The sequence below is a fragment of the Apteryx mantelli genome, chromosome 9 (assembly GCF_036417845.1).
Source record: "Apteryx mantelli isolate bAptMan1 chromosome 9, bAptMan1.hap1, whole genome shotgun sequence".
Taxonomy (NCBI): domain Eukaryota; kingdom Metazoa; phylum Chordata; class Aves; order Apterygiformes; family Apterygidae; genus Apteryx; species Apteryx mantelli.
The window spans coordinates 16,444,992-16,468,364 of NC_089986.1; the positions used below are offsets into that span (position 1 = coordinate 16,444,992).

Sequence of the window (23,373 nt, forward strand, 5' to 3'; positions counted from 1 at the left end):
TGCGGAGGCGGCGCGGGCCGCGGCGGCGCCCCCTGGCGGGGCGGGCGGTGCCGGCGGCGATGGCGGCGGCGGCGCTGTGGGCGCTGTGGGCGCTGCTGGCGGCGCTGCGGGTGGGCTGGTGCCTGCTGCCGCAGGCCGGCTACCTCCACCCCGACGAGTTCTTCCAGGCGCCCGAGGTCATGGCAGGTACCGCGGGCGCGGGCGGGGGCGCGGGCACCGGCTGCTCGGGGCGGGGGGGGGGCGACCGCTGCGCCGGCACGCGGGGCCCGCGCGCAGCCGCTGCGCTTGCGCGTACGTACAGGCAGCGCGCCGGGGCGGGGCGGCGCGCGCACCTGGAGCACGCAGCAGGTGCACAGAGCCGGTGCGCTCATGCGGGGGTACCGCTGGTGCGTACGGCCCGAACGCTCACCCAGTGCATGTAGTCATTCTGCTTACCTGCACGCATAGCTAGCGTGCTTGTCCGGGACACACAGCTAGCACACACAGCCAGCACATGTAGCTGGTACATTTGTCCGGTACGCTTCCCTGGTACGTATAGCCGGTATGCTTGCCCAGTATGCTTACTCGGTACATGTAGCTGGCACACTTGTCCTGCATGCTTACCTGGTATGCACAGCTGGCATGCTTGCCTGGTACATATAGCCAATATGCTTATGAGGGACACCTGTCCAGTATGCATAGCCAGCATGCTTGCCTGGTACACCTGCACCAAGATCTAGGGTCAACAGACATGCTCTGGGGGGCTAAATTTCCACTGGCAACCTTTATAGCATAAATTCTGGGAAGACTGTGAAGCTATATTTTGCAATATGTAACCATATATCTACCATGTGACATCATTTTTAGATATACCTGCAGTCCTATACTGCAAATTTCAAGTAGAGATTTGCTTAGAAAGTGGGTAACTTGAAGAACTGAACAGTCTCATTTATGCTCCCTTCTAGTTACAAAGAGATTCTTGTGAACAACTTAGCAGCTGATCTGCAATTCTAGGTGATTACCTTTCTGTTCCTGTTTCTGGTTACCATAGTAAGTGGTGCCTGGAACCGTTTGACCTTTTTTGTTTTTTTTTTTCCTTGAAGCTTCATAAAGATTAATAGTATACTCCTAAAAATTTCAGGGCTGACAGTATTCTCAAAAGTTCAGAAACTCCTCTGCATCATGATGCCTCTCATCCCATCTCAACTGTATCGCTAATATACATGATTGGTCACTGAATAAAATATATTATGTATGTTTCTTTTTCTTTTTTTTCCTCCCTCTCTCTATAGGAGATATTTTAAACCTACAGGTCTATTATCCCTGGGAGTTCCTTTCCAGCTCTCCTTGCAGAACAGTTGTTTTTCCATTAATGACATCTGGAGTTACCTACTGGGTGATCAAGTGTTTGCAGCAGCTGGACGTATGGTCAAGTTGCATCAACAGCTACACCCTTCTTGTATCACCTCGTCTTTTCTTTACAATCTTTTCTTTCATACTTGACTATAGTGTATATCGATTAGCTCCTTTCTGGGAAGCAGATCCATGGAAAGCACTGGTACTTCTTGCTGGATCACATGTCACTCTGGTGTTTTATACAAGAACATTTACCAATACACTTGAAGGACTTCTGTTTGCTCTTCTGATGGTATTGGTTTCCTCAAGAAGGTCTGATGGCAGCTTAGCAGAGCCAACAAGTAGCCATCTTATAGTAATTGTAACAGTTGCTGGGTTTTTCAACAGGCCAACTTTTCTGGCATTTGCTCTAATGCCACTGCTTTACTGGGTGGGTTTAAATATTGACTCTCAAAAGAGCATTAAAATTGTCATAAACCACTTTTTGAAGCTTGTCCCATGTGCATGCTTTACTGCTATTTTTTTCATAACGGCTGACACCCTGTATTTTACCTCTATGGGATTAGACAACCTCTACAGTGTTGAAAAGAACAGCCTATTTGATATAATAGCTCAATTAAATCAGAAAATAGTAGTAACCCCTTTAAATTTTCTCCGCTATAATCTTAATCCTCATAATCTTGCAGAGCATGGAAGTCACCCACGAGTTACACATTTTATGGTCAATGGAATAATGCTCTTTGGGATCCTACATATTCTGGCCATCGGTGCTGGTTGTAAGATGTTAAAGAAATGTATCTATATATTACCACAGGTCAAGTCATATTACCATGGGTCATCTAGGATATTAGTGCATTCTGAGGGCAACCCAATATTATTGTCGTTTTACTTTGTTCCTTTGGCATTTCTCTCCCTCTTCAGTCACCAAGAACCTCGGTTTCTCATTCCTCTCATCTTACCATTAGTCCTGTTCAGCACGTCACAGAATAGAGCTATAAAGTGGAAACCTGTCATTATTATTTTCAATGTTCTTGGGGCTTTGTTGTTTGGATGCTTACATCAGGGAGGACTGATACCATGCTTGTTTCACTTGGAGCAACTCATGCATTCTCCGGAGTCCTCAAACCATCCAGGACACTATATTCTACTCTTTGCTCACACCTACATGCCTCCTAGGTCTCTGCTCAATATCAAGAAAAGAGACACACATATAGAAGTAATTGATATGGCTGGGTCTGAAGAAGAAACCCTCTGCCAAACAGTAGGACAGCAAACAAACAATTTTACCTGCAATGATTGTCATTTTTTTGTTATAATCCCCGGTACAGTCAGAGCCACAATTACAAAATGTGGTGTCTCGTTCAAGAATGAGACTTTAATATTTCCACACTTATCAATGGAAGATCCACCACAAATATCCTTTCTATTTAGTGAAAATTGGAGAAGTCAGTTAGGACTATACATCCTCCAACTAGACAGAGATCAACAGAGTCTTTAGACTTTAGGAGAACTACGTTTTAGTTTTTCACTTCACTTTGGCTCTGCCCAAAAGTGCTATGAGACCTTTCTCTTCACAAACCCACACTGAGCACAGGCAGTGGCATTGTGAGCTCCCCTTATTCTCTTTATTCCTTTTCTTCTTGCTCTTATATTCATCAGTATAGTCAGTTCTGGGTAGAACCTGCTTAAAATTTGAGGGTCTTTCTTTCAGTTCTTGTGAAGTCTTACAAACTTGTGTAACTTTCCTAATGAAAGAGGAAGTCAGAACTCACCAAAACTTTGATTCAAGCTTAGTTCTCTCCATGCAGCTCTATTTTTGAATTTCTTATAATCTCTGCAAGAGGGATTGTGGATTGTGTTTTTGTTGTTGTAAATTTGCATTGACTCAGCTGCTGGAGAGAAGACACTGGACTAGATGGAAGTTGCTCTGACCCAAAATGGTTGTACTTTTAGGCTCTTAAAAATTCAGAGTCTCCTCTCAGTCATTAGACCAGGCCGCAGTCATAGTATAGGTACCAGCATTGTAATATTGTCTGATGAGGCTCTTGGGTGGCCTTCTCTTGCAAAGTCCCTGGTGTTAATCTAATAGAATCTGATTTGGATCATGGAAGAAACTTCAGCCCAGGCACTTGTGATAAATCCTAAAATCCAAGTGCTGTTTTGCCTGGTGAGTGTTTCTTGCCACAGTTCCATTCTTGTGGACATATGTATTACACATTGCAAGTTGAGAATGCTGTTTCATAGTATTAAGCCTATTGCTTAGCTGCTGCAAATGGAGCAGTCCTTCCCTTTCATACTCCACTGTGCCCTCTCACTGCTTTCATTGCTTTTCATGGCCCTACCACCAGCAGTGGTGCACATGTGGCCTTGCAGTGAGCTGGTTTAAGAAGCTAAGCAGACAGAAAACTTAGGGGGATTTGATCTTTTTTATGTTTTTGACTACAAAAATCAGAATGATTGAGGTTGGACGGGTCCTTTGGAGATCATCAGGTCCAACCCCCCTGCTCAAGCAGGGTGACCTAGAACAGGTTAGCCAGGACTGTGTCCAGATGAATTCTGAATATCTCCAAGGATGGAGATGCCACAACCTCTCTGGGCAACCTGTTCCACTGCTTAGTCACCCTCACAGTAAAAAAGTTTTTCCTCGGATTCAGATGGAATTTCCTGGGTTTCCATTTGTGCCCTTTGCCTCTCATCCTGTCACTGGGCACCACTGAAAAGAGTCTGGGCCATCTTCTTTATACCCTCCCTTCAGATATTTATAAATAGCAATAAGATCCCTCCCTGAGCCTTCTCTCTCCCCAGGCTAAGTGATCCCAGCTCTCTCAGCCTTTCCTCATATGACAGAGGCTCCAGTCCTTTAATCATCTTAGTTGCCCTTTGCTGGACTCACTCCAGTAAGTCCATGTCTCTCTTGTACTATGGAGCCTAGCACTGGACACAGTACTCCATGTGTGTCTCACCAGAGCTGAGTAGAGGCGAAGGATCACCTCCCTTGACCTGCTGGCAATGCTCTTCCTGATGCAGCCCAGGATACCATTGGCCTTCTTGGCCACAAGGGCACATTGCCAGCTCATGGTCAACTTCTTGTCCACCAGGACCCCAGGTTCCTCTCTGCAAAGTTACTTTCCAGCAGGTGAGCCCCCATCCTGTACTGGTGCATGGGGTTATTCCTCCCTAGGTGCAGGACTTTGCACTTCCCTTTGTTGAACTTCATGAGGTTCCTGTCTGCCCGTTTAGATGAATCTCTGAACTGGCTTACTGGGGGGTTAGACAAGCACCAGTTATGTTGCAGGCAGTGAGTGCAATTAAGGGGAGGAGTAACATGCCCTCCCCTTCGGGAACAGCTCACCATTTAAATCAACCTAGTTAGAATGACAAATCACATCCTGGCTCTCTAATAGAGAGGAGTCTGAATTTAAACTGCAATACAAAAAAACCCTGAGCTATATAGTTCAGCAGGCTGTATTTGCTAAATAGTATATCACATCTAACAATTTGTGCTTAGTTTTTCCTTTCATGAACTTCTGGATTCAAAAAGTTCCTGACATGGAAAGAGATGTTACAGACTCACATATTAATTCAGTATGTGCACTGTAGGCCAAACCCCTCCCTATGAAATGAATCTGACATTTGGATTCTTTCTGTTCATAATGGCAGTAATGCTTTTTGCAGTTCTTCATGCACACAACTGTGAGGTCTTACAAGCCAGTTTTTTCAACAGAGCCAAGAACAACACGGTTTGATGCCAGGCTCTAAAAGGAAGCCAGGAAAAGTCCTTGTGTGAAGGATTTGCCTTTATCTTCCAAATCACATGTATGATCTAGGCTTTTAAGGAACACAGCTCTTGCTCTCTTGTAAAAGCATTTTATGTTAAAAGTCTCCTCTACATGTCCACCCCAAATCCTTGATCTCTCACTACTGAAATGCCTGCAAGTTGCAGATAGGTGTTTTTTGGAGGGTGTAGGAGAAGGAGGGTTACACATATGTTTGCATTGATGACTTATGCAGTAGTGGAAGTTATGAAAACATCATGATACTTACCAAGTGTATTTTCAGGTTAACTTCCTTTTCTGTGTTCTTCTGTGTTGAAACAATAGTCTGGTGTCACAGTCAGTATTCCACATCCTCTTTACTGTTTTCAGCTGTACTTAAACAGCTTTAAAATCTGAAAATTGTTTTCATGAACTTCATGATCTCTGGCAGTATAAGAGGAGCAGATTTTGAAACTTCAGAAACGTGGTGGAGCATCATTCCTATGGCATGATGGCTTCTAACCATTGCACAGGTAATCTGTGATAGATCCAAGAAGAGAACCTGGACTTCAAATGCTAATTCAGACCTAAAATACACCGCTTTTGACTCACCAGATGATAGATCTTTATCGCTTATACCATACATCCATTTTTTTCATTCCTTGCACACTCAAGTCTTTGTTGGTGGGAATTTTACTTTTACAAGGAGTTCTGGAAGCTGCTTATCTAGTAATTTGTGATGTGCTTTTCATCTCGTGATACAAAGAATAGAAACCATCCTCCTCAGTTATCTAAGCATCTAGGCTAAAAGGTGAAATATGCTAAGAGGAGATGCTAACAGTTTTAGTCTCATGTATGTTGTTGGCTACAGCAGCTTAATTAACCAGCCCAGTGCATCACAAGATGGATGCATCTTTTTCCATATTTATGGTCAGGATGACTGGGTGTTTTTTCCCTCAAAAGCAAATTTTTAGGTCTATTTTACCACTAAAGTATCTTTGCAAAGCTCTCTTGCTACCATTGACTTAAGGTGTGCCTTTAGGATAGCTACTAAGTCTCTGATTTTTCTTTACCTACCTGTCAAATGGGCTGTTATCCTATCACCACCAGCAACATCATCATCAAAGTTCTTAGAGCTCTTTTTGTATGAAAGTTGCAACATAAATGTAGACTATTCCGTTGTATAGACAGCAACTCTTAAGGGAATGCCACTGAGAAACTGTTTTTATTTTAAGTTCTTTTATCATGCACTTAAAGTGTCAATCTTGCCAGTATTCTGAACGATGTGTAAGTGTACCTTCTGCCTGTTACCGAGTATCGTGGAAAGTGTAAACCGATTTTGAAATGAAAATCCATCATGTCAGAAAGCAGCGCGCTTCACATTTCCATGCTTGGAGGGGGGAACTAGCAGTGGGCGTACGGCTGTGAAGAAAGCAGCATGAACCCGCGTCTCACAGCGCGCAGCACACAGGGTGGGGTGCAGCAGGGCTCCTCCGTCGCCAGTGCCGCCGCTCGTGCTCGCGGCGGTGTCAGGCGCCGTCCCCGTCCCCAGGTCGCCGTTGTCCTCCCGGCGCGGCCGCGGCGCGTCGGCTTCACCGGGCTCGCCGGCCGCTGCGCCGTCGCTCGGAGCGCGGGTCACCTCCTCCCGCCGCCGCCGCCGCGGCTCAGGGCGCGGCCCCGGGGCGGCCCCCGCGGCCCGGCCCGCGCCCGGGGGGCCGCGGCCAGCCCCGCTCGCGGGCGCCCTCCTCCAGCTCCCGGCGGAAGGTGTCGCGCAGGCGGGCCAGGCGGCGGGCCAGGCCCTCGCCGCCCAGCAGGCCCCGCGCCGCCCGGCGGCCGCCGAGCTGGGCGCGGGCGAGGGCGGCGGCGGTGAGGCGGGCGGCGGCGCGCACGGGCCGCGACTCGGAGAGCTTCTCCACGAGGCGCGCGTCGTTCAGCAGCGCCCACAGCACCCGCCGCAGCACCATCCTCGCGCCGCCCGCTCACCTCTCGCGAGAGCCGCGCGCGCCGTTCCGCACCGTCTCTCACCGCGCCGCCCACCTCTCGCGAGAGCCGCGCGCGCCGCCCCGCTCCGCTCCGCTCCGCAGCGCCCACCTCTCGCGGGAGCCGCGCGCGCCGCCCGCCGCTATTGGTTGTCCTCTCAGCGCCGCGTGTCACCGGCGGGCGCCGCTGAGGGCGGGGAGGCGGCGGCGGCGGCGGCGAGGAGAAGAAGAAGAAGAAGAAGAGGAGGAAGAGGAAGAGGAAGAGGAAGAAGATGTGCTCGGGGGGGACGCTGAGCATCCTCCGCAGCGATTCGTACGCGGACCTCAGCCAGTACCGGGACCAGCACTTCCGGGTGAGCGGGGCGGCGGCGGGGAGGCGGCGGGGGCCTGCGGGCCGCGCGGGGTGGCGTTGCGGGAGCCGTTGCCGGAGCCGTTGGCGTTGCCGCGCAGGGCACGCGGTACGAGCAGGAGCGGCTGCTGCGGAAGAGCTGCACGCTGTACGTGGGGAACCTCTCCTTCTACACCACGGAGGAGCAGATCCACGAGCTCTTCGGCAAGAGCGGCGACGTGAAGAAGATCATCATGGGGCTGGACAAAGTGAAGAAAACCGCCTGCGGCTTCTGCTTTGTGGAGTATCCTTGCGCGGGCCCGGCGGCAGGGCCCCGGGGATCGCCGGGGCCTGGGTGGACGGAACTGCAGGCTCGGAGTCAGGGGAGCATCCTCCGAGGGTGAAATTGCTCAGTCACTAAAACATCTGTGGGAGTCCTGGGAGGGAGAGGGTGAACATATACTGCCAGGTAGAGGGGCTTCTTTTAGTAGGTTGCTTTCACTTTGATACTTTAAACCAGACACTCTTCTAGATGGTTGGACCCCATAGTGTAAGCATATTCTAAGTGCCTGAGTGAGCAGGGCTTTCTTTACTTGGAAGCACCCATGAAAAGTTTCTGTTAGTAATTCTGCAAACCTGTGAAGTATTGACTTCATAACACATAAGTCTCTTTAAAAGTCATTTTGCCATTGATTTCAGTGAGCTTACTGGAATGGCAAAAGTTGGCTCCATGACTAGAGCACTCATAGGGCTTCCCATTCCTTCTTTGATAATAGATCTTCATGCTGTTAAAGATCACCGTGATACAAGAAATTGATATAAGACATGTATTTCTAATATGCTTGGATGCCTGTAAACTACTTGGTTTCACTAACAGTTTTCTCAGTCCCTGTATCTTCATAAAAGCAGTTGTTTTTAAAAGTAACTGAGCAAGAATTTGATTCAAGCAATTACTTGGTTTTGGAGTGCATTGGATATAAGTATGCTTTTCATATATTGAAATCAGAAGCCCGGTTCTTTTCATTAACATATTTCTAAGGTACTATGCAAGAGGAGATGCTGAAAACGCAATGCGATACATCAATGGAACCAGACTTGATGATAGGATCATAAGGACAGACTGGGATGCAGGATTTAAGGAGGGTAGACAGTATGGTCGTGGAAGATCAGGGGGCCAGGTAGGTTGTTGAACAGCCTAGTTCTTAAGACATTGGTGACTTTGCCAAAATCCTTGCTTTTGAATGAACAAACTCAAAACAGCTCAGGAAGTAGCAGTTTAAGAATTATTGTTAAGCAGTATGAATTAATCTCTGAGAGAGCTCATCAATGATAATGTTATCCACTAAGAATAAGAGCTAATCTTACTTTTCCTTCCCCCGCTCTCTCCCCACGCTCAAACTACTTTCAGAAACTTGTTTGCTGCTCGGGGATATAATGCTTATAAATAATCCCAGGAAATACAAGGCTGTCATGAACACAAGGCTGACACTTAGCTTGCCTAGAGTTGAGCAGATAGCAGTTGCTTTCACTGCTACAGCATGGGGCTCTCCACCCTCCGTTGTCTGTCTTGGTTAAAGAATCCCTCTGGGCCCTATTAAAATGCAAGTTAGCTTTGTATTGTATTCTAGGATTCTGCATGATGCACTTCACCTTCTGTTTTGTCAGTGGGCTACTTGTGGCCACTTACATACTGTGGATGTATTATGATGTGTTCTGATGGTGTAATAGTTCTTGTGAAATTGTTTTTCTTGATGTTTTTACTGGACTTTCCTTTTTTTCCCCCCTTTGTAAGGTCCGAGATGAATATCGGCAAGACTATGATGCAGGAAGAGGTGGCTATGGCAAAACTGTTCAGTGCCAGTGAATAGTGAATGACTCATCAGCCTCACAGGAGAACTAAAGCTGCACTGTAAATGTCATGAGCCATGAAGTAGGTCTGTTGCACACAAATTTAAGTAACTAGAAATTCACAGAAACTACTATCAGTGTTGCTGTGGTCACTTAGTGTGTTCAATATCTCTTCCTTTTTAAAGTCTAGTTACAATACCAGGATCCAAAGCATTGGAGAGTGCGTTAATACAGAGGACTTGGAAGCAGGGTTTTAAGCACTGGTATGCACAAGACTTTGGTCTCTAACTGCTGCTGTAACTCTTCAAAATAGAACCAAGATTTAACACTATGGTGCTTTCTTCCACTGGTGAAAACTTGATTATTCTGTCACTGGATTTGTTTACATTAGTATCACAGGGTAGAGAGGAGGGTTTATATATGTTTCAGAAATGAAAGGAAAAGACAAGGAGCCTGAAGGGGATGGGAGAGCAATTTCTAGGAAAAACTTAAAATTGCAGGTTTTCCTGAGGTTACTGGATTAGATCAGCCATGTAAACTGGTGCAGTTCCTTTGTGGAGCTAGTGCGTATACATGAAGGTCACAACAAAGCAAGCTGCAGGATGGACTGAGTCCAGGAACCATAAAGTAAGAAGCAACCATAGCAGATAGGACAAAACAGACCCTCAGAGTCTTCTACAAAGTAAAATGGGATTGTATAACATTTGTTTATCCATTTGACTTTGTGGAATACAGAGAACAGGAAGTTTAAAAGTTATAGTACTGATTATTTGCTCATTTTGGGTAGTACTAGTTTGCTTCTGTCTGGTAGCTCTCTACAGCCCTGATATTTGAGGAACAGTATATTCTGTGTACCTACAAAGGTGGCATAGAGCCAATTTCTACAGTTACCCCTGAAAATGGGATGTTTGAGGAACTATGTATATAAAACAGAGGGAAAGGTTGTTCTCAAAATAGATTTTTCCAATTGAAAGAAACCTGATTGCAGATAAAGGTAAAAATTAAAAAGAACCTGACTTTTGAGAACCTTACTTTCTACTGAGCATGTGGTGAGAATGATAAAATAATTGCAGGACTCTATAGTGTTTTTTTTTTCCCCCCTCTGGATTGTGTTAACACTGTCAGTTCATGTGATGGGATTTTGTTGTACTGCAGACATAGGAAAAATAATCTGTGCTCACAACATCTGTGAAATTGGCCTGCTGAAATGATAGAATTGGAATGGAGCTGCTGTAGGTTTGGGGGGGTTGGGTATTTTTTTTAATGTAATTCTGTGTTCTTTGGAAACTGCAATTCATTAAGTTTTTCCAAATATTTTATTGTCTGTAACTTTTTAAAAACCTCTAAAATATCAGGTATATAAAACTTGATCTTTCTTCATTGAGGATATTGTTGAAAATCTTGATGTTTTTCTTGCATACAGTTTGTCACAATTGTTACTTTAAGTTGGAAATGCCGTAAGATAAAATATTTGCAATAAGACTGCTTACTTAGCAAGTTTTTTTCTGTTTTTTGGCACAAAGTTTTAGAGTAGAACTAGATCTTCAGGATCACTTGATCCTGGTTTGCAAACAAGACTTTCGGCAAAGCTATTTTTTTCTACGTAGTGCATTTGATGATGAGTTTGCAGCCTGTAATCTGCTCTAGGAAACCTGTGAACTTTATTTTTCACTGTATCGGATTTTGTATACAAACTTGCCTGTACTCAAAACTTTAAGTCACTTTCAAATAAAGTTGCAACAGTAAAATGGATTGGTTTTGTTTTTGGTTTGTTTTAACGGAATTGGTGAGAGAAATGAGCTGTATTCAAACTCTTGACCGCATCCCTTATTCTAGTGTCTTTTAAGATGAAGAGAGTGAATACTCCTTTGCTTTGACCAGATTTTCAGTCTTGTTCAGTTCTCAACCGGATGCTGAAAGGTGTTTGCATAATGCTCTTCCTTCTGTTACTTTTGGATTACAGAACAGAAATTAAATGAGTTACTAGTATTTAAGTGGATATGGAAGTCCTTGGTGTGTGGCAAGTAGTTTTCAAGGTGTGCTTTGTTATAAAAAGAGATTTAAATTTATTTTTCATTATAAGTGCTGCAAGACAGTCATCCTCAAATTAAACGGTGTCTTGCTGGTAATGGAGTTGATAATAAGGTTTTCCCTCAAAAGCAGCCACACAGATCATTGGTTTTTTGCTGTTTACACACAGCATACTTAGCAAAGACAAGCTGACTGTCATTAGAACTGATTATAACAGTAAGCAAGTTCTGTTTATATGCACATCCCTAGAACTGTAGAAGTTAGGTGACTTATTGGTACCACGCTCTCCTGAGATCAAGTCATGGAATTAGTTTAAAAAAATAATAAAAAATGAACCTTCCTCCTGAGTGATTAACCAAGCACCACAGACGGTGCAAAAGAGCAATGTTACGCTCGCAAGATGACCTCCTTTTAAGATATATAACCTTTGTTGAATAAAGCAGGTGGTCAGGCAACAGCTAATATACATCAGTTCAGTTCTAGGTGATGCTGTCTTTAAAGGTAAATAAGCATTAAATGTGGCAACTAGCAATGTGAGGTAAGTCCCTTGAGAACAATAAGCTCTCTATAAATTGTGCAGACTAACAGACCAGACATCAGGGGTAAGTCTTGAAAGAAACCTCTGTAGGCATCAAAAAGCCATATTCCCCTTCACATTTGTTATTCTGTAAGGGTAGTTGAAACAGATTAACCTGAGAGGGGAAGTTCCTGGAGATTGCCCCAGCAGGATGGCTACTGGTATGTAATTATATAATTAAAGATCCCTGTTAGAGATATTCAGTAACTGATGGCAGAAAATTCAGATGGTATGCTTGACAAGCAACTTCTGAACTAGCTAAGAGTCTAACATCTCTTAGCATATAGCATGGGTGTTCTATGTAGTATATAAGCCTATTTGGAAAAATTTATAATGATTATGTTGCATAAAGTCAGTATGAATAGCATAATGGCCTATTCATTGAGACCTATCACTGGGAGACCCGTACTGAGCTATATGTGTAATGGCTGTTTCTGTACCAGTGCTGAAGGTGATATGACCATGTGGTGGTGTATTTCAGAGGCACTACATCTGGAAAGAGGTAGATGCTCTGAGGTTTCCTTCCTCCTTAATCTCTGTGTATCATCTGCTATCCCCAAATGACAGCTGGTCTGTGCAGACTGGAAAGCAAAGGAGAGGAATGGATAGGACTGAGTAACTACCATTCTTACAGAAGCCAGTTTTTAGATGGATTGAGGTGTCTTTGGATTCACCTCTGACTTATTTCCACCCTCTTACAACTGTGCAATTTCTACACCTTCCTGGGAGGGTGTAGAAAGAAGAATGAAAAAACAGTTGCTATTGTAAATCTCTTCAAATGTGTGAGGGTTTTGGCAAGTCAAGGTGTGTGGATTTCGGCAAAGTCTTTTGTTAGACTAGCTAGTATAGCTAGAAAGGAAGCTTTGTAGCATGCAAGTGTTTCTTCAGATTTGAAATAGCAGCAAGACATTAAGTGCAAATACAGACTGAAGACAATTGCTGGGAGTTTATTAGCTATGCTTGAGACAGTAAGGCAGAAAATTGATACAGCTCCCCTTGGTAGCGATACAAGCAGTGGAGGTGGAGAGAGGTGAAGACAGCAAGCACATGACCCCTGGGGCTGCGCCCCTTCTCTCCTTTGGGAGATGAAAGAGGCACATCTTTCTTTGTGGCCATCTCAATTGTGAGTTTGTGACTCGCAGCTGGACACTCTTGCCAGTGGAGCCCTGGTGGCCTGGGAAAGCACAGTGAAGGGAACAAGTTCTCTAGCTGAGACAGACACATCATAGTGAATAGAGTTTGGAACTTGCCGATTTTGATGGTGGCCCTTAAAGAAAAGCTAGAGCTTATCCTCAGTGGATCAGAGCTGATTCCCTCCTGTTTTGTCCATAAAATAGAAAAGTAAGCTGGTTGGAAGTGACTTTATTCATTACTGCCCAATTTCTAATGAGTGTGAGGGGAACTGCAATGATTAAAGTGATTTATTAGCAGTAGTGTGATGATGCAGGCCTTCAATGCTCTTTTAATATAAGAAACAAATGTAAAACTTTGCTGTATCTTTTTTTTTATAAAAATGGGAAGTGTTTTTGTTTTAAAGTGAGTTTTTTTTGTTATGAGAAAGGTTTCAATCAAAATGGGATTTAAGAGCACATGACATGTTATGTGAAGTCTTAGTATCTCAAAAGTGTATGTAGAGGAAATTGCTCAAACCTGGTTTGATCGTGCCTACCCTAATCAAAATCAGATACAACTCTGCTGAAGCCAGCACTGTATGAAATAAACTGAATTCAGTCCTTACAACTTCACCATGGGGCTACATTAGCTTTCTTACATGCCAGTTCGTTGTGATTCTCTTTTGGAAAAACAGGCTTCCCCTTCAACTTTTTGACATGCTAGTTCATTATGACCATATACTTTCATAAAAAAATTTAAGCTTTATATTAGCTTTCCTAAATACTAGTTCATTGTAATTGGGTACTTTTATGGAAGTGTATCCATAAAGAAGTATCAGCAGCTGAGAATATGACTGGAAGCTTAGCTATGTCTTGATGGAAGAGAGGTTGTTAAAAATAAAAGCAGTGACAGCTTCAGTCTCTCCCTCAGACTGGTGCAGGTTCACAGTAGGCTGATTTGCATGGCTCTTTTCTGGCACCAGTAGCTACAAATAAGATTTGTATTCACAGTATTTCAGTCTTTGTGTAAAATCAATAGAGTGTAAATTGGAGTATTAAGTGCCTTCATTTTCAATGTCTGACAAAATAATCTCTGTCACCAGTCTACCCCGCAGGCTAGTTTCAAGGTGGTCTTTGAATTAGTCAGGTTCTCACTACCCTGTGCAGCAGCAAAGTTCCTGTTCAGGTCAGTGCCAATGCAACCACTGTTGGTGTTAATGGAACAGTTCTTTCGCCACAGATGATTCTGAGAGACAAAATGATTAAAGTATTTAAGCCAATATACAGCACATCATCTTTCTTATTTTGTCAGATGAGACTTTTTGTGAAAGTTAAAAATTGATTCAGACTTCTACTAAAATCCACATGGTTTGTAAAAAGACTTTCATCTTTACAATCAAAGACAATACTAGTCAAAAGAAAGCAGTCCACAGGGACTGAACTCTAATCAACTTATCTTGTGTCAGTTTGAGATTCTAAAGCACAAATTGTACCTTGTGCCACAGTAAAAATAGAGAAGAATTAGAGCAAGCATTTTTCTTGCTGATGTCTGGGATTTCTGCTCTCAGCTGAATGTATTTGATACTTTCAGGTAGCTGTAAACCTAGGGCCTGATATGACTGCAGGTGAAGTACCAAAATATTGGCAAAGACTATGAAGAGAAGTGTCTTGGGCTTGGAGCATCCTTATCACGTTTGGGGAGTAATGGCCTAATTTATTAATCATCTGCTTTCATGTCTCCTATCTGTTCCTATCTAACTGAGCTTTGCATGGGGGAATGAGCTAAACTCAAAGCTCCTCAGTAATAATGGTCACAACTCCTCTGTGCTCACTTTTGGGATAACAAGATGGTGTAAATGTTTCTCATGGCTCAGGAGAAGGCTTCCCTGTCCTTGTCTAGCTAAGATCAGTGTAGAGTCTCAGCCTGTGATTGACAGGTGTTCTCTCTCCATTACTGCTTCATCTCTTTTTTCCTGTCTCTATCTAGACTCCAGGTGACAGAGGGAGCTTTTTCAAGGCTGGCCAGGTTTTTATCCCAAGGTTTCAGTACTGATGCAAACTGAAAACAAGGCTTGTTCCTTTCTCAGAAAGAGATTTGCTCTTCCCAGACTGCATGAGAAGCCGTAGCAAAGGAAAGAGCTGGCTATCTAAGGGACAGTTTGTTTTTGATGGTCTTGTACTCAGTTTTAAGTCATTTCTTTATGATTTGTATTCTGAGGTAAACGGCTTTTAGTATAAAGCTCCTCTGAGGCTCATTTTCATTTTCAGACCTTAAACTGATTGAGCTATGAAAACTAATAGAACTTGCCTCTTTCTTCTGTCTCCAGACATAGCCATGACCGTTGCATGAGGAGACACCATAGAAGTTTAGTTTAAGTTTATTCAGCAGATATGTCATGATCTTGTCTGTCCCAATGTACAATCTGTGGCTTACAACCTCCCACGTACTATACTTGGTGTTACTGTGTCTGTCAGCAAATTTCCTTCTGTGTGCCATAAATCTATTTTTCAATTTCTTCTGGCAGGTTATGAAAAAGAACTCTGTATTAAATAGAAGCTGACAGGTAAATGTATGCAGCTTGTCAAGACACTAGCTAGTGTCTTAAATGTCTGATTTGTTTCTGCAGAATTACAGTAATCCTTCAAGTTCTTCACGGACTTTTTTATCTATTGCTTCAGAGTGTCTCTGTGGGAAAGTGCCCTTTCTTTATCTTGCATATTTTTGATCTGAGGCATAAGGCATATGCTGAGTTTGAGAGGAAGCCTGTCGTGGATGAGAAGTTGAGTCTCTTGGTCTCCTAAGTCCTAACTCTAACTGCAAGACTGTTTCCCCCATCTGCACAAATGTATTTCATGACACAGTAACATGTAAGTGTAAGGAGATCAAGGAAAACATACAGTGCAATTTTCACACGTGGTTTGGGAAGATGAGGGATACTTGCAGGATACAGATCAGCTCTTCTAAGCTATTGCTACAAAAGAATCATAAATATCTTAAGAACAAAGTAGAATTCTAGGGACATGAATCCTCTCCTTGCAGGGCTGACATTACTTGCTTCATTTTAATAATGCCTTCTGAAACAGTTGCAAACATCTATGCTTGTCTTCTACTAGCTTGATGGTACTGTCATTCCATTTTACAGATAGGTGACGGTTGAGTCAAGCCTATGTTTAAAATTTTTCCTTTTCATTTCGTCCTTCTCCTTCCCCTGGAGCTCCTTAGACTTGATTTCCAGAGGGTGCTGACTGTTTCCAGAGCTTGGCAATGGAAACGGAATGGAAACAAAACTCCATAGAATGGCTTAGCACATGAATCCCTCTGCAGATTGAAGGGTTTTGGTTGCTTATCGCTCCTTTGTGCTGTGGCTAAATTTGGCCAAAGTAGTAACCTAAGAGCGCACAACCTGAATGACATGTAGATATTTGCACATTTAAAGGCCAAATACGAGTTGTTCCTGCTTTAGGATTTTATTGCTTTCAGAGTCCTACAACAGACAGATACTTTTGAAAACCGTTTCTTGACTGTTTAAGAGCATTAGTTCTGGCTGAAAGTTTTTTGGCCTCCCGACAGCTTTCTGTTTGCTCTTCAATGCTCTCTACTGGATACATTTTATTCTGTTCTCTTCCAAGAAGGTCTAGACAAAGCCAGTTGCTTCTGCCCTGGTATGAAAATCTACCACTGTCCCAGAGGTTGTATAAGGGGTTGAGTCAGGATGTCAGAAGCCAAGCTGCACAGAGAGAAATTGAAATATTTTCAGTCAAAAAGAGTGTGTTTGGGTTAAGCATTACTGAGTAAATGACTGAGAAAACCACCTTTCTTCAGGGCCTTGAGGATGAGTATGTTTCCATATATAAGACCATATCTTGTCTTTTTTTTGTTTTTAATTAGAGCCATCTGTATGTTTTGAGTTGGTGGGGGGGGGTATTTGTTTGTTTGTTTGTTTTTTGAAGTGGGCCATTTATTGAGTCTTCTGGAACTGACCTTTTTTAATAAGGATGATATTGAACCACAATTTATGTTATTTCAGCTATGATTGAAAGACTCCCCCCTCCCCCCCCCCCGAAGAGTTCCCTTGAAAACAAATGGGAAATAAAATCTTCTGTTTTGGTACTTCTCTGCTTACGTGCAACATAAATCTCAGCATAAATTAGCCTAATTGAGTCTGCTGGTAATAAAGTTTCTGGACAATGAAGCTTTTCCCTCCTGCATCCATCTTCCCCTGCAGCACCAATTTAAGGAGGAGATACTGATTTCCTAGTTGGAATAGGAGCAGGGCCTTAATTTACAGAGGTGTGTGTGGATCTAAAATCCATCTTTTGTCTTTCTGAAAATATAATGCTCCATTTTTAATTACTTTGAAGATCTTTGCAAAACTTCTTTAGTATTCAGTAGCAAAAATTCCTCTCTACAAGGAGAACTTTTCCATTGACTTACATGGAAGAAGCTGCACAAGGAGATGATTTCAGCAGACTCTGTTTCATTCCTATCAGTATAGGTAAGAACATGTTAGGTATTAAAAGTTTATACTGTCTTAAAGTTGTAGCTCACTTGCAGTTTGAACTGCAACATGGTGAACTTGTGTCAGTTTTCTGACTTTCTTTCACTAGTCTAAAATAATGGTCCAATTGTTTTTTATACTTTAAGTGTCCTTGTATATTTTCTTGATGAACAATGTTTCTGCTTTAAGTAGAAGAAAAGTTGCTGGTTTGTTCACTGCAATTTGATTACAAACTGGTGCTTTTTGTGTGTTTGATTCTCTATATTATCACTGTTTTGCAAGAGCTTTGATTGTTTTTTAAGAAAACAGAACAGAATCCCTGTCAGCTTGTCACACTGCCACAAGATGTCATGAGAAGCCGTGTCTGACTTCAAGATGAGTGTGCTCTGTGAATCTTTGGCAATCAGCTAAGCCAAGGGGTTAATCTGGAAAGATGTTCTGAAAGCATGTCATTTCTCCATACAGCTAATGCAATGTCTCAATTTCTTGAAGAAACTCCGTTTTGTATTAAGATTCTGCTGAGAACACAAGTGACTGATTTAACAGTCTTCTAACATACCCTAAAGAAAGGGATAAAACAGCCTTGAGGTTGCTTTGATGTAGCATGCCTGATAATACTAAGCACTGTACAACCAAAAGTTCTGTGTGTAGTAACCATGATTTTGTATACTGCAAAGGACCGGGGTGGGGGGGGATTTCCCCCCCCCCCCCACTCTGATTCATTTATTCCAGAAAGAGGAGACGTTTTTCCAGGGACTGGAAGGAGCTTTTGCACACTAAATCCGGGAATGTCCCAAAGACCCTGCACTTTAGCTTCTGCTTTTAAATTTCCAGCTGAATTCCATCTTGGAAACCTATATATTATGTTGAAAACTGCTTTCGAGCAGCAGCCTTTCCTCCCTGCAATGTTCTATCCCTCACAACTGTAACAAGAAGGTGTTTGGTATTGTCTAAACTTGCTATAGGGAAACTCAGCAGGGAATTTTTAAGTTATATTTGCTTTGCTTTGCCATCCTTCCCCCCTCCTCTCCCCAACTTGAGTGATAGGGGATTTTTTAATGCATTATTTTATAGAGTGCAGTCAAGTCAGGAACTTAACTGTATCTCCCCTTGAGTTCAGTGAGAACTATGTGTATATACTAGAGTACAGAATGTGGGTCAATGTACATTCTGTAACTTATTTCTATATAAATTAGACTGCAAACCCCCTGGGAGTAAAGGATTAACTTATGTTTGTGCTTGGTCTTGGGCATGTTGTCAGCCCTCAATAAAAAGAAGTCTGTGGTTCATTCTACCCAAAGTAACTTTAGAGTAATCTCACTGGATTGGACAAAAAAGTGAATACTCAGATCCCAAATGCAGAGGTACGTGTGCAGCACCTTCCACAGTAAAATTTGTTACCTCTAACGCTGACCAGGTACTTGATATTCACTTGCTTTTTATTTCAAGGCTTTACACAAAATGCCTTTGCACTTCAAAATACCTCGAGAGGGAATGATTAATACATCTGAGCATCAGAACAATTTTATCTAGGTTCAGTTAACAAAAAGGTATCTCACCTGCCAAAACTGCTGGCAGAAGTAAGAGCACAAGTAGCTACAACAAAGTCTAAAGGCACCATAAGGATCATGTTTCTGTAGAAGAAATGCTGCCACCTTTTGATGGTGCTGCTTATCTCTCTGTGAGCAGCTGATTTCAGAGTTTTCACAGATGATGGAGTGTTGGGTTGTGGGGCAGGTTGCACTTTGCTGCATAATGGAAAGATTTCTGTTAATGATTCCATAATGTCTGGGTGAAGAGCAGTGTATTTACTTTGTATCCTCTTTTGCATTTAATATTTATTTAATCAACACAATTCTCATTGTGGATAAAAGTACTGACATCCCAGGAAGCTTCATTGATTTAGGTGGGAGAATTAACTGAATAAGGTCAACACAACTGCAAATTGCAATACAAAACACTCTTGCATGTGAATCTAAAGCACTGCAAAGCTGTCCTGCTTGATACTGACATCTAAGAAGCTATGTGCAAAAGGACTATAAGGAATGGATGGATTAAACAAGATGCATCTCATTTCCTTTTTTTTTGGGAAGATGTTCCCCACTTGTTCTGTCTGGCAACACCCGAGGCAGTAGAGGCACAGAGGCATGTCTAATTTTGCTGAGTTTCATTTGCCTACTTAAATGACTCATTTGTTTCTCTATCTTATGTGTTTCAGTAGGTATGGTTCAGGTTCTGGGTTTCTTAAGGGAGCAGAAGTTTGGTGTTGATTTATAGCAGTATTTGCATCACCTGCCTGTCTCTAATAGCTGTTCCTTTGGTAAGCATCATAGAGGTTTTAGCTGCCTTTCAGACCCTTAGCTGCCATTAGCTAATATAAAAGCTGTTTAAGATATCTTTATCTCGTTTTCTTCTTGCATATGTATAAGATATCCCTTATTTGGACCTAGTACTTGGTCAGCACAGGCCCTTTGTAACAATTATTATCTATTCAATTCCTTTCTTAGATCCTTTTCCAGAAATCTGCTTACCTGTGTGCAAATTCTTGCTTGTATTTTTATCCATGTCTGGACATTTTTAGCTGTAGAGTGCATACACTGAGGCAAATTTTGCTCTTATTTACACCTTTGCAAGTTTGAGAAACATTTTAAGATCTTTGGGGATAGAAACTGGTCTGGGAATGAATTTATGATTGGTTCATTCCTTATTAGGAAACAAAATCTGTTTGTATGAGAACTAGTCATTCTGTTTCTCATTATGCTGTGACTTGTCTTTCCAGTTGAGCTGAGTACTTCACAGGCTGAAGTGCTGTGTGAGCAGCGCACACCTCAGAAGACATAATGTATTGGTTGCTGTCAATAGGGAGATGAATCGAATTGACCTGACTAGATAATTTTAATCTCTTTCTAGGAAAGAATCTGCCAGAGCTCCAACTTCAGACCAGTTTAGAAGGTAATTAACTATTCCCAGATGCCAGAGCTATTCTGAGAGGAAAGTACATAACATAAATTTGTATGCTTGAAGACTACCAAAGACTCAGAGTGCTCAGAAGTGTAACGGATTCTCACACGACTGAGTTTGAGCAGCACTGGAGAGAGCATGTTTTCACTGGATATTTGCAGAAGGCATTATCTGCTTCCTTATGCCTCTGTCTGTCCCATATTGTGATTCAGGAGTACAACAGATGTGTATATCCCACCCTTGGAATGCTGATCAGTGTTATTTCTGGTAAAGGCTTCAGAGCATACAGACGGCTGTATTGTGACCGCCTTCCACGTGTGAGGGTCAAGCTTGCACACCCTGGCGCTATAATGAAGCTCAGAGTTTTCCTTTTTCAGTGGGTATGATTGGCACCTAGAGCCTGTTCAGGAAGAGGGTTTCATTACAGCTGTTTAAGTCTAGGAGAATTTAATAAATTTCATGGGTATACAGATATACCTTTTAAAAGATATATACAGATACCTTTTAAAATATTCGTTATTACTAAACATTGTTATTGCTGAATATGTTGTAGCCACCACCGCTATCTGTGACAGCGTAACTTACATTAGAGATGTGAGAGACTGAACCTGTAGAGAAAGAGTGGTGACAAAGGCCAGAAATAAAACACCATTTTCTATTCAGTCTTCCTTTTAAATGAAGGAAAAGTATTCCTCATTTATAAGGATTATATTGTTGCTTTTCAGACATGATTCAAAGATACATTTTGAAAGAGGGAAAGCATAAAACATCTCCATGTCATTAGAAATTCTAGTTCCGTTTGAATAGGAAATGTTCTACTTATGTTCCTTGAAGCCTTCAGGTCACGAACAGTGTTTCCATTCATATGAGAAGAAATGTAAGAATAGTTATCTGAAAATTTCTATAAAATGAGCATTCCCTTTTGAACCATTTATTCACTCAATTAGTGGTCACATTAAAAAAAATCACTGAAGAATTAAAAAAGCTGTATGAAAAATAAAAGCAAATGCAGTGAAATTCCATTGTTATTTCCAGTGTTCATAGTTTAATTTGAGTGGCTAACAATTGACTTCAACAAGCTGGAGCTCCTTAGCTGAATATACTGCATGGGAGACCTGTTCCTCCATTCATTTACTCCAGGGTGGATGAAGAGTAATTTCACAGACCCTGGTGGTGTTACTGTGCATAAAACTAGTAAGAGACTAGGTGAATAGAATATTTGCCATCATATGTGATGGATCTTTTATTTTAAAGAGGAAAACAATAGAACAAAACATCCCAGATTCTAGATTTCAATGTACTTATAAACCTGACAATTAGAATATTTCTACTAAGTCCATTGAACACTTGAACTTCTAAACCTTGCCTGTATGAGGTTATTATTTTTATGCACATGTATCATATGAATAGAGGCATGATAAAATCAAGTAAACAGCCTTTTTTCATCTGCTGTATTTGTGGTGTCATAATTTGAGTATGTCATGCATTTACAATGGCAGAGGAGGGAGCATGCTAGTAAGTGATGGTGATAAAATGTCTATTAATGCTGCATCACAGCATTTTTGGTGTTTGCAGGTGCATGTGTCATTTTTAAAATTTACAAACACATCTTCATTTCTGTAGCAGGCTGATTAGATTATGGACTAACTGTGGTGGGAACACAAATATGCTGTGAGCTCTATCACTTCTGGACCTGACCTGGTTGATCATTGTGCCATGGAGCTGTACTCTGTGGCCTCGCAATCTCATGCCAGCAGTAGCACAGGGGTCTGTAGGGACCACAGCCATTACTCCTGGTTCTTGTGACCTAATTTATGAGAAACATGAATATTTGATTTCCCCCCCCCCCCGCATAAAATCAGGTAATTGATAGTTAATTTTACGTTAAAGCAATGTGATTCCTACTGTCATTGAAGAACTCCAAAGTTAAGCATCTTTGGTTTTCTGATTAAATGCAGAATGGGAACACTGCAGTGTATGCTAAGAAGCTTGGATGTTTTGCTTAAAAAGTTTTGAAGAGAAACTTTTAGATGTTTTTGAAATATTTCCCTTTTTCTTGGCTGAGCTGCATATATTTTGTATTTCTTTATTTATAGCAAATTTCCTATTTTCTGTGGAGTCACAGGGAAAGATTTAATGCAAATAGCCTAGCATCATTGCTGTAAGGAACAGGGATACAACTCTGTTCTCCAAAGCAGCATTCAGCTGCTGCTTCTCCTCTTGAGGTAAAAGACTCCGTATAATGCATCTGTTCTGAGTGCGGTGAGGAGCATAGAGGCAACCTGCCTCACTACACGATTCACATCTGTCTTTGGAACAATACAGCAACAAGTGTACTGAGACCGTAAGTTAGCCAAGCAGGGTTTAGAACAGCCTGAGCACTAAGGATAGGTTTAATTTTAAGCACGTGTTTTGAGACAATTGAGTGTGGATCATTAAGAACAAAAGTTTAGTTCTCTGACTAGCCACTATGTGTCAGTAGCTGTTTGATAACTTTGAGCAAAATGAAGTATCTGCCCCAGAAGCAGGTATTTAACTCTCACTCAGCTGTTGGGACTGCACTGTAATTTGTTTTCGTATGTGCAGTTACTTGCTTTATGTGTTAAAGAATCGAGAATTTGTATAGTGCTGCCTTCGTCAGGCCTTTGTAACTCTGATCCGTATTCATGGGATATTTCCTCCATAAATGATTTGATATCTCTGATATCAGCACTGAGAGACCTGGCACATGGACAGTGCATTGTCTTTAAAACACTTAATCAGCTCTTAATCCTTTTTGAGGTTTGAAGCACTGAAATGAATTGACTGTTTGAATGTATTTAGCTAAACAATAGCTTAATATGAGAGGGATGGCAACTTCTTGATGTGCTTCTTCATTTAGAGCACACAATGCTCCTTTGCTATTTATCTCATTAAAGGAGCAGCAGAAACCAACAGGAAAAATTGAA

The 23,373-nt window shown here is 42.2% G+C and overlaps 2 protein-coding genes across 4 annotated transcripts; both read left to right on the top strand.

Annotated features, from left to right (window-relative positions):
- Window positions 1–59: 59 nt before the first annotated feature.
- On the top strand, window positions 60–3,794 carry PIGZ (phosphatidylinositol glycan anchor biosynthesis class Z). The gene is made up of 2 exons (XM_067302186.1): window positions 60–186; window positions 1,272–3,794. The coding sequence occupies exons 1-2, from the start codon at window positions 60–62 to the stop codon at window positions 2,831–2,833; spliced, it is 1,689 nt and encodes a 562-aa protein (XP_067158287.1). The 3' UTR covers window positions 2,834–3,794.
- A 3,275-nt stretch (window positions 3,795–7,069) lies between these two features.
- NCBP2 (nuclear cap binding protein subunit 2) lies at window positions 7,070–10,997 on the top strand. 3 transcript variants are annotated; one of them, XR_010885017.1, is made up of 5 exons: window positions 7,070–7,422; window positions 7,520–7,701; window positions 8,437–8,575; window positions 9,190–9,331; window positions 9,431–10,997. XR_010885017.1 is itself a non-coding variant. In XM_067301835.1 (4 exons), exons 1-4 carry the CDS (start codon window positions 7,342–7,344, stop codon window positions 9,259–9,261), a joined length of 474 nt encoding a protein of 157 aa, XP_067157936.1. In that variant the 5' UTR covers window positions 7,070–7,341; the 3' UTR covers window positions 9,262–10,997. The 3 variants fall into 3 exon arrangements, 1 of the variants encoding a protein (XP_067157936.1); XR_010885018.1 differs by having other exon boundaries at window positions 9,190–9,327; XM_067301835.1 differs by having other exon boundaries at window positions 9,190–10,997.
- The last annotated feature ends 12,376 nt before the right edge of the window (window positions 10,998–23,373 follow it).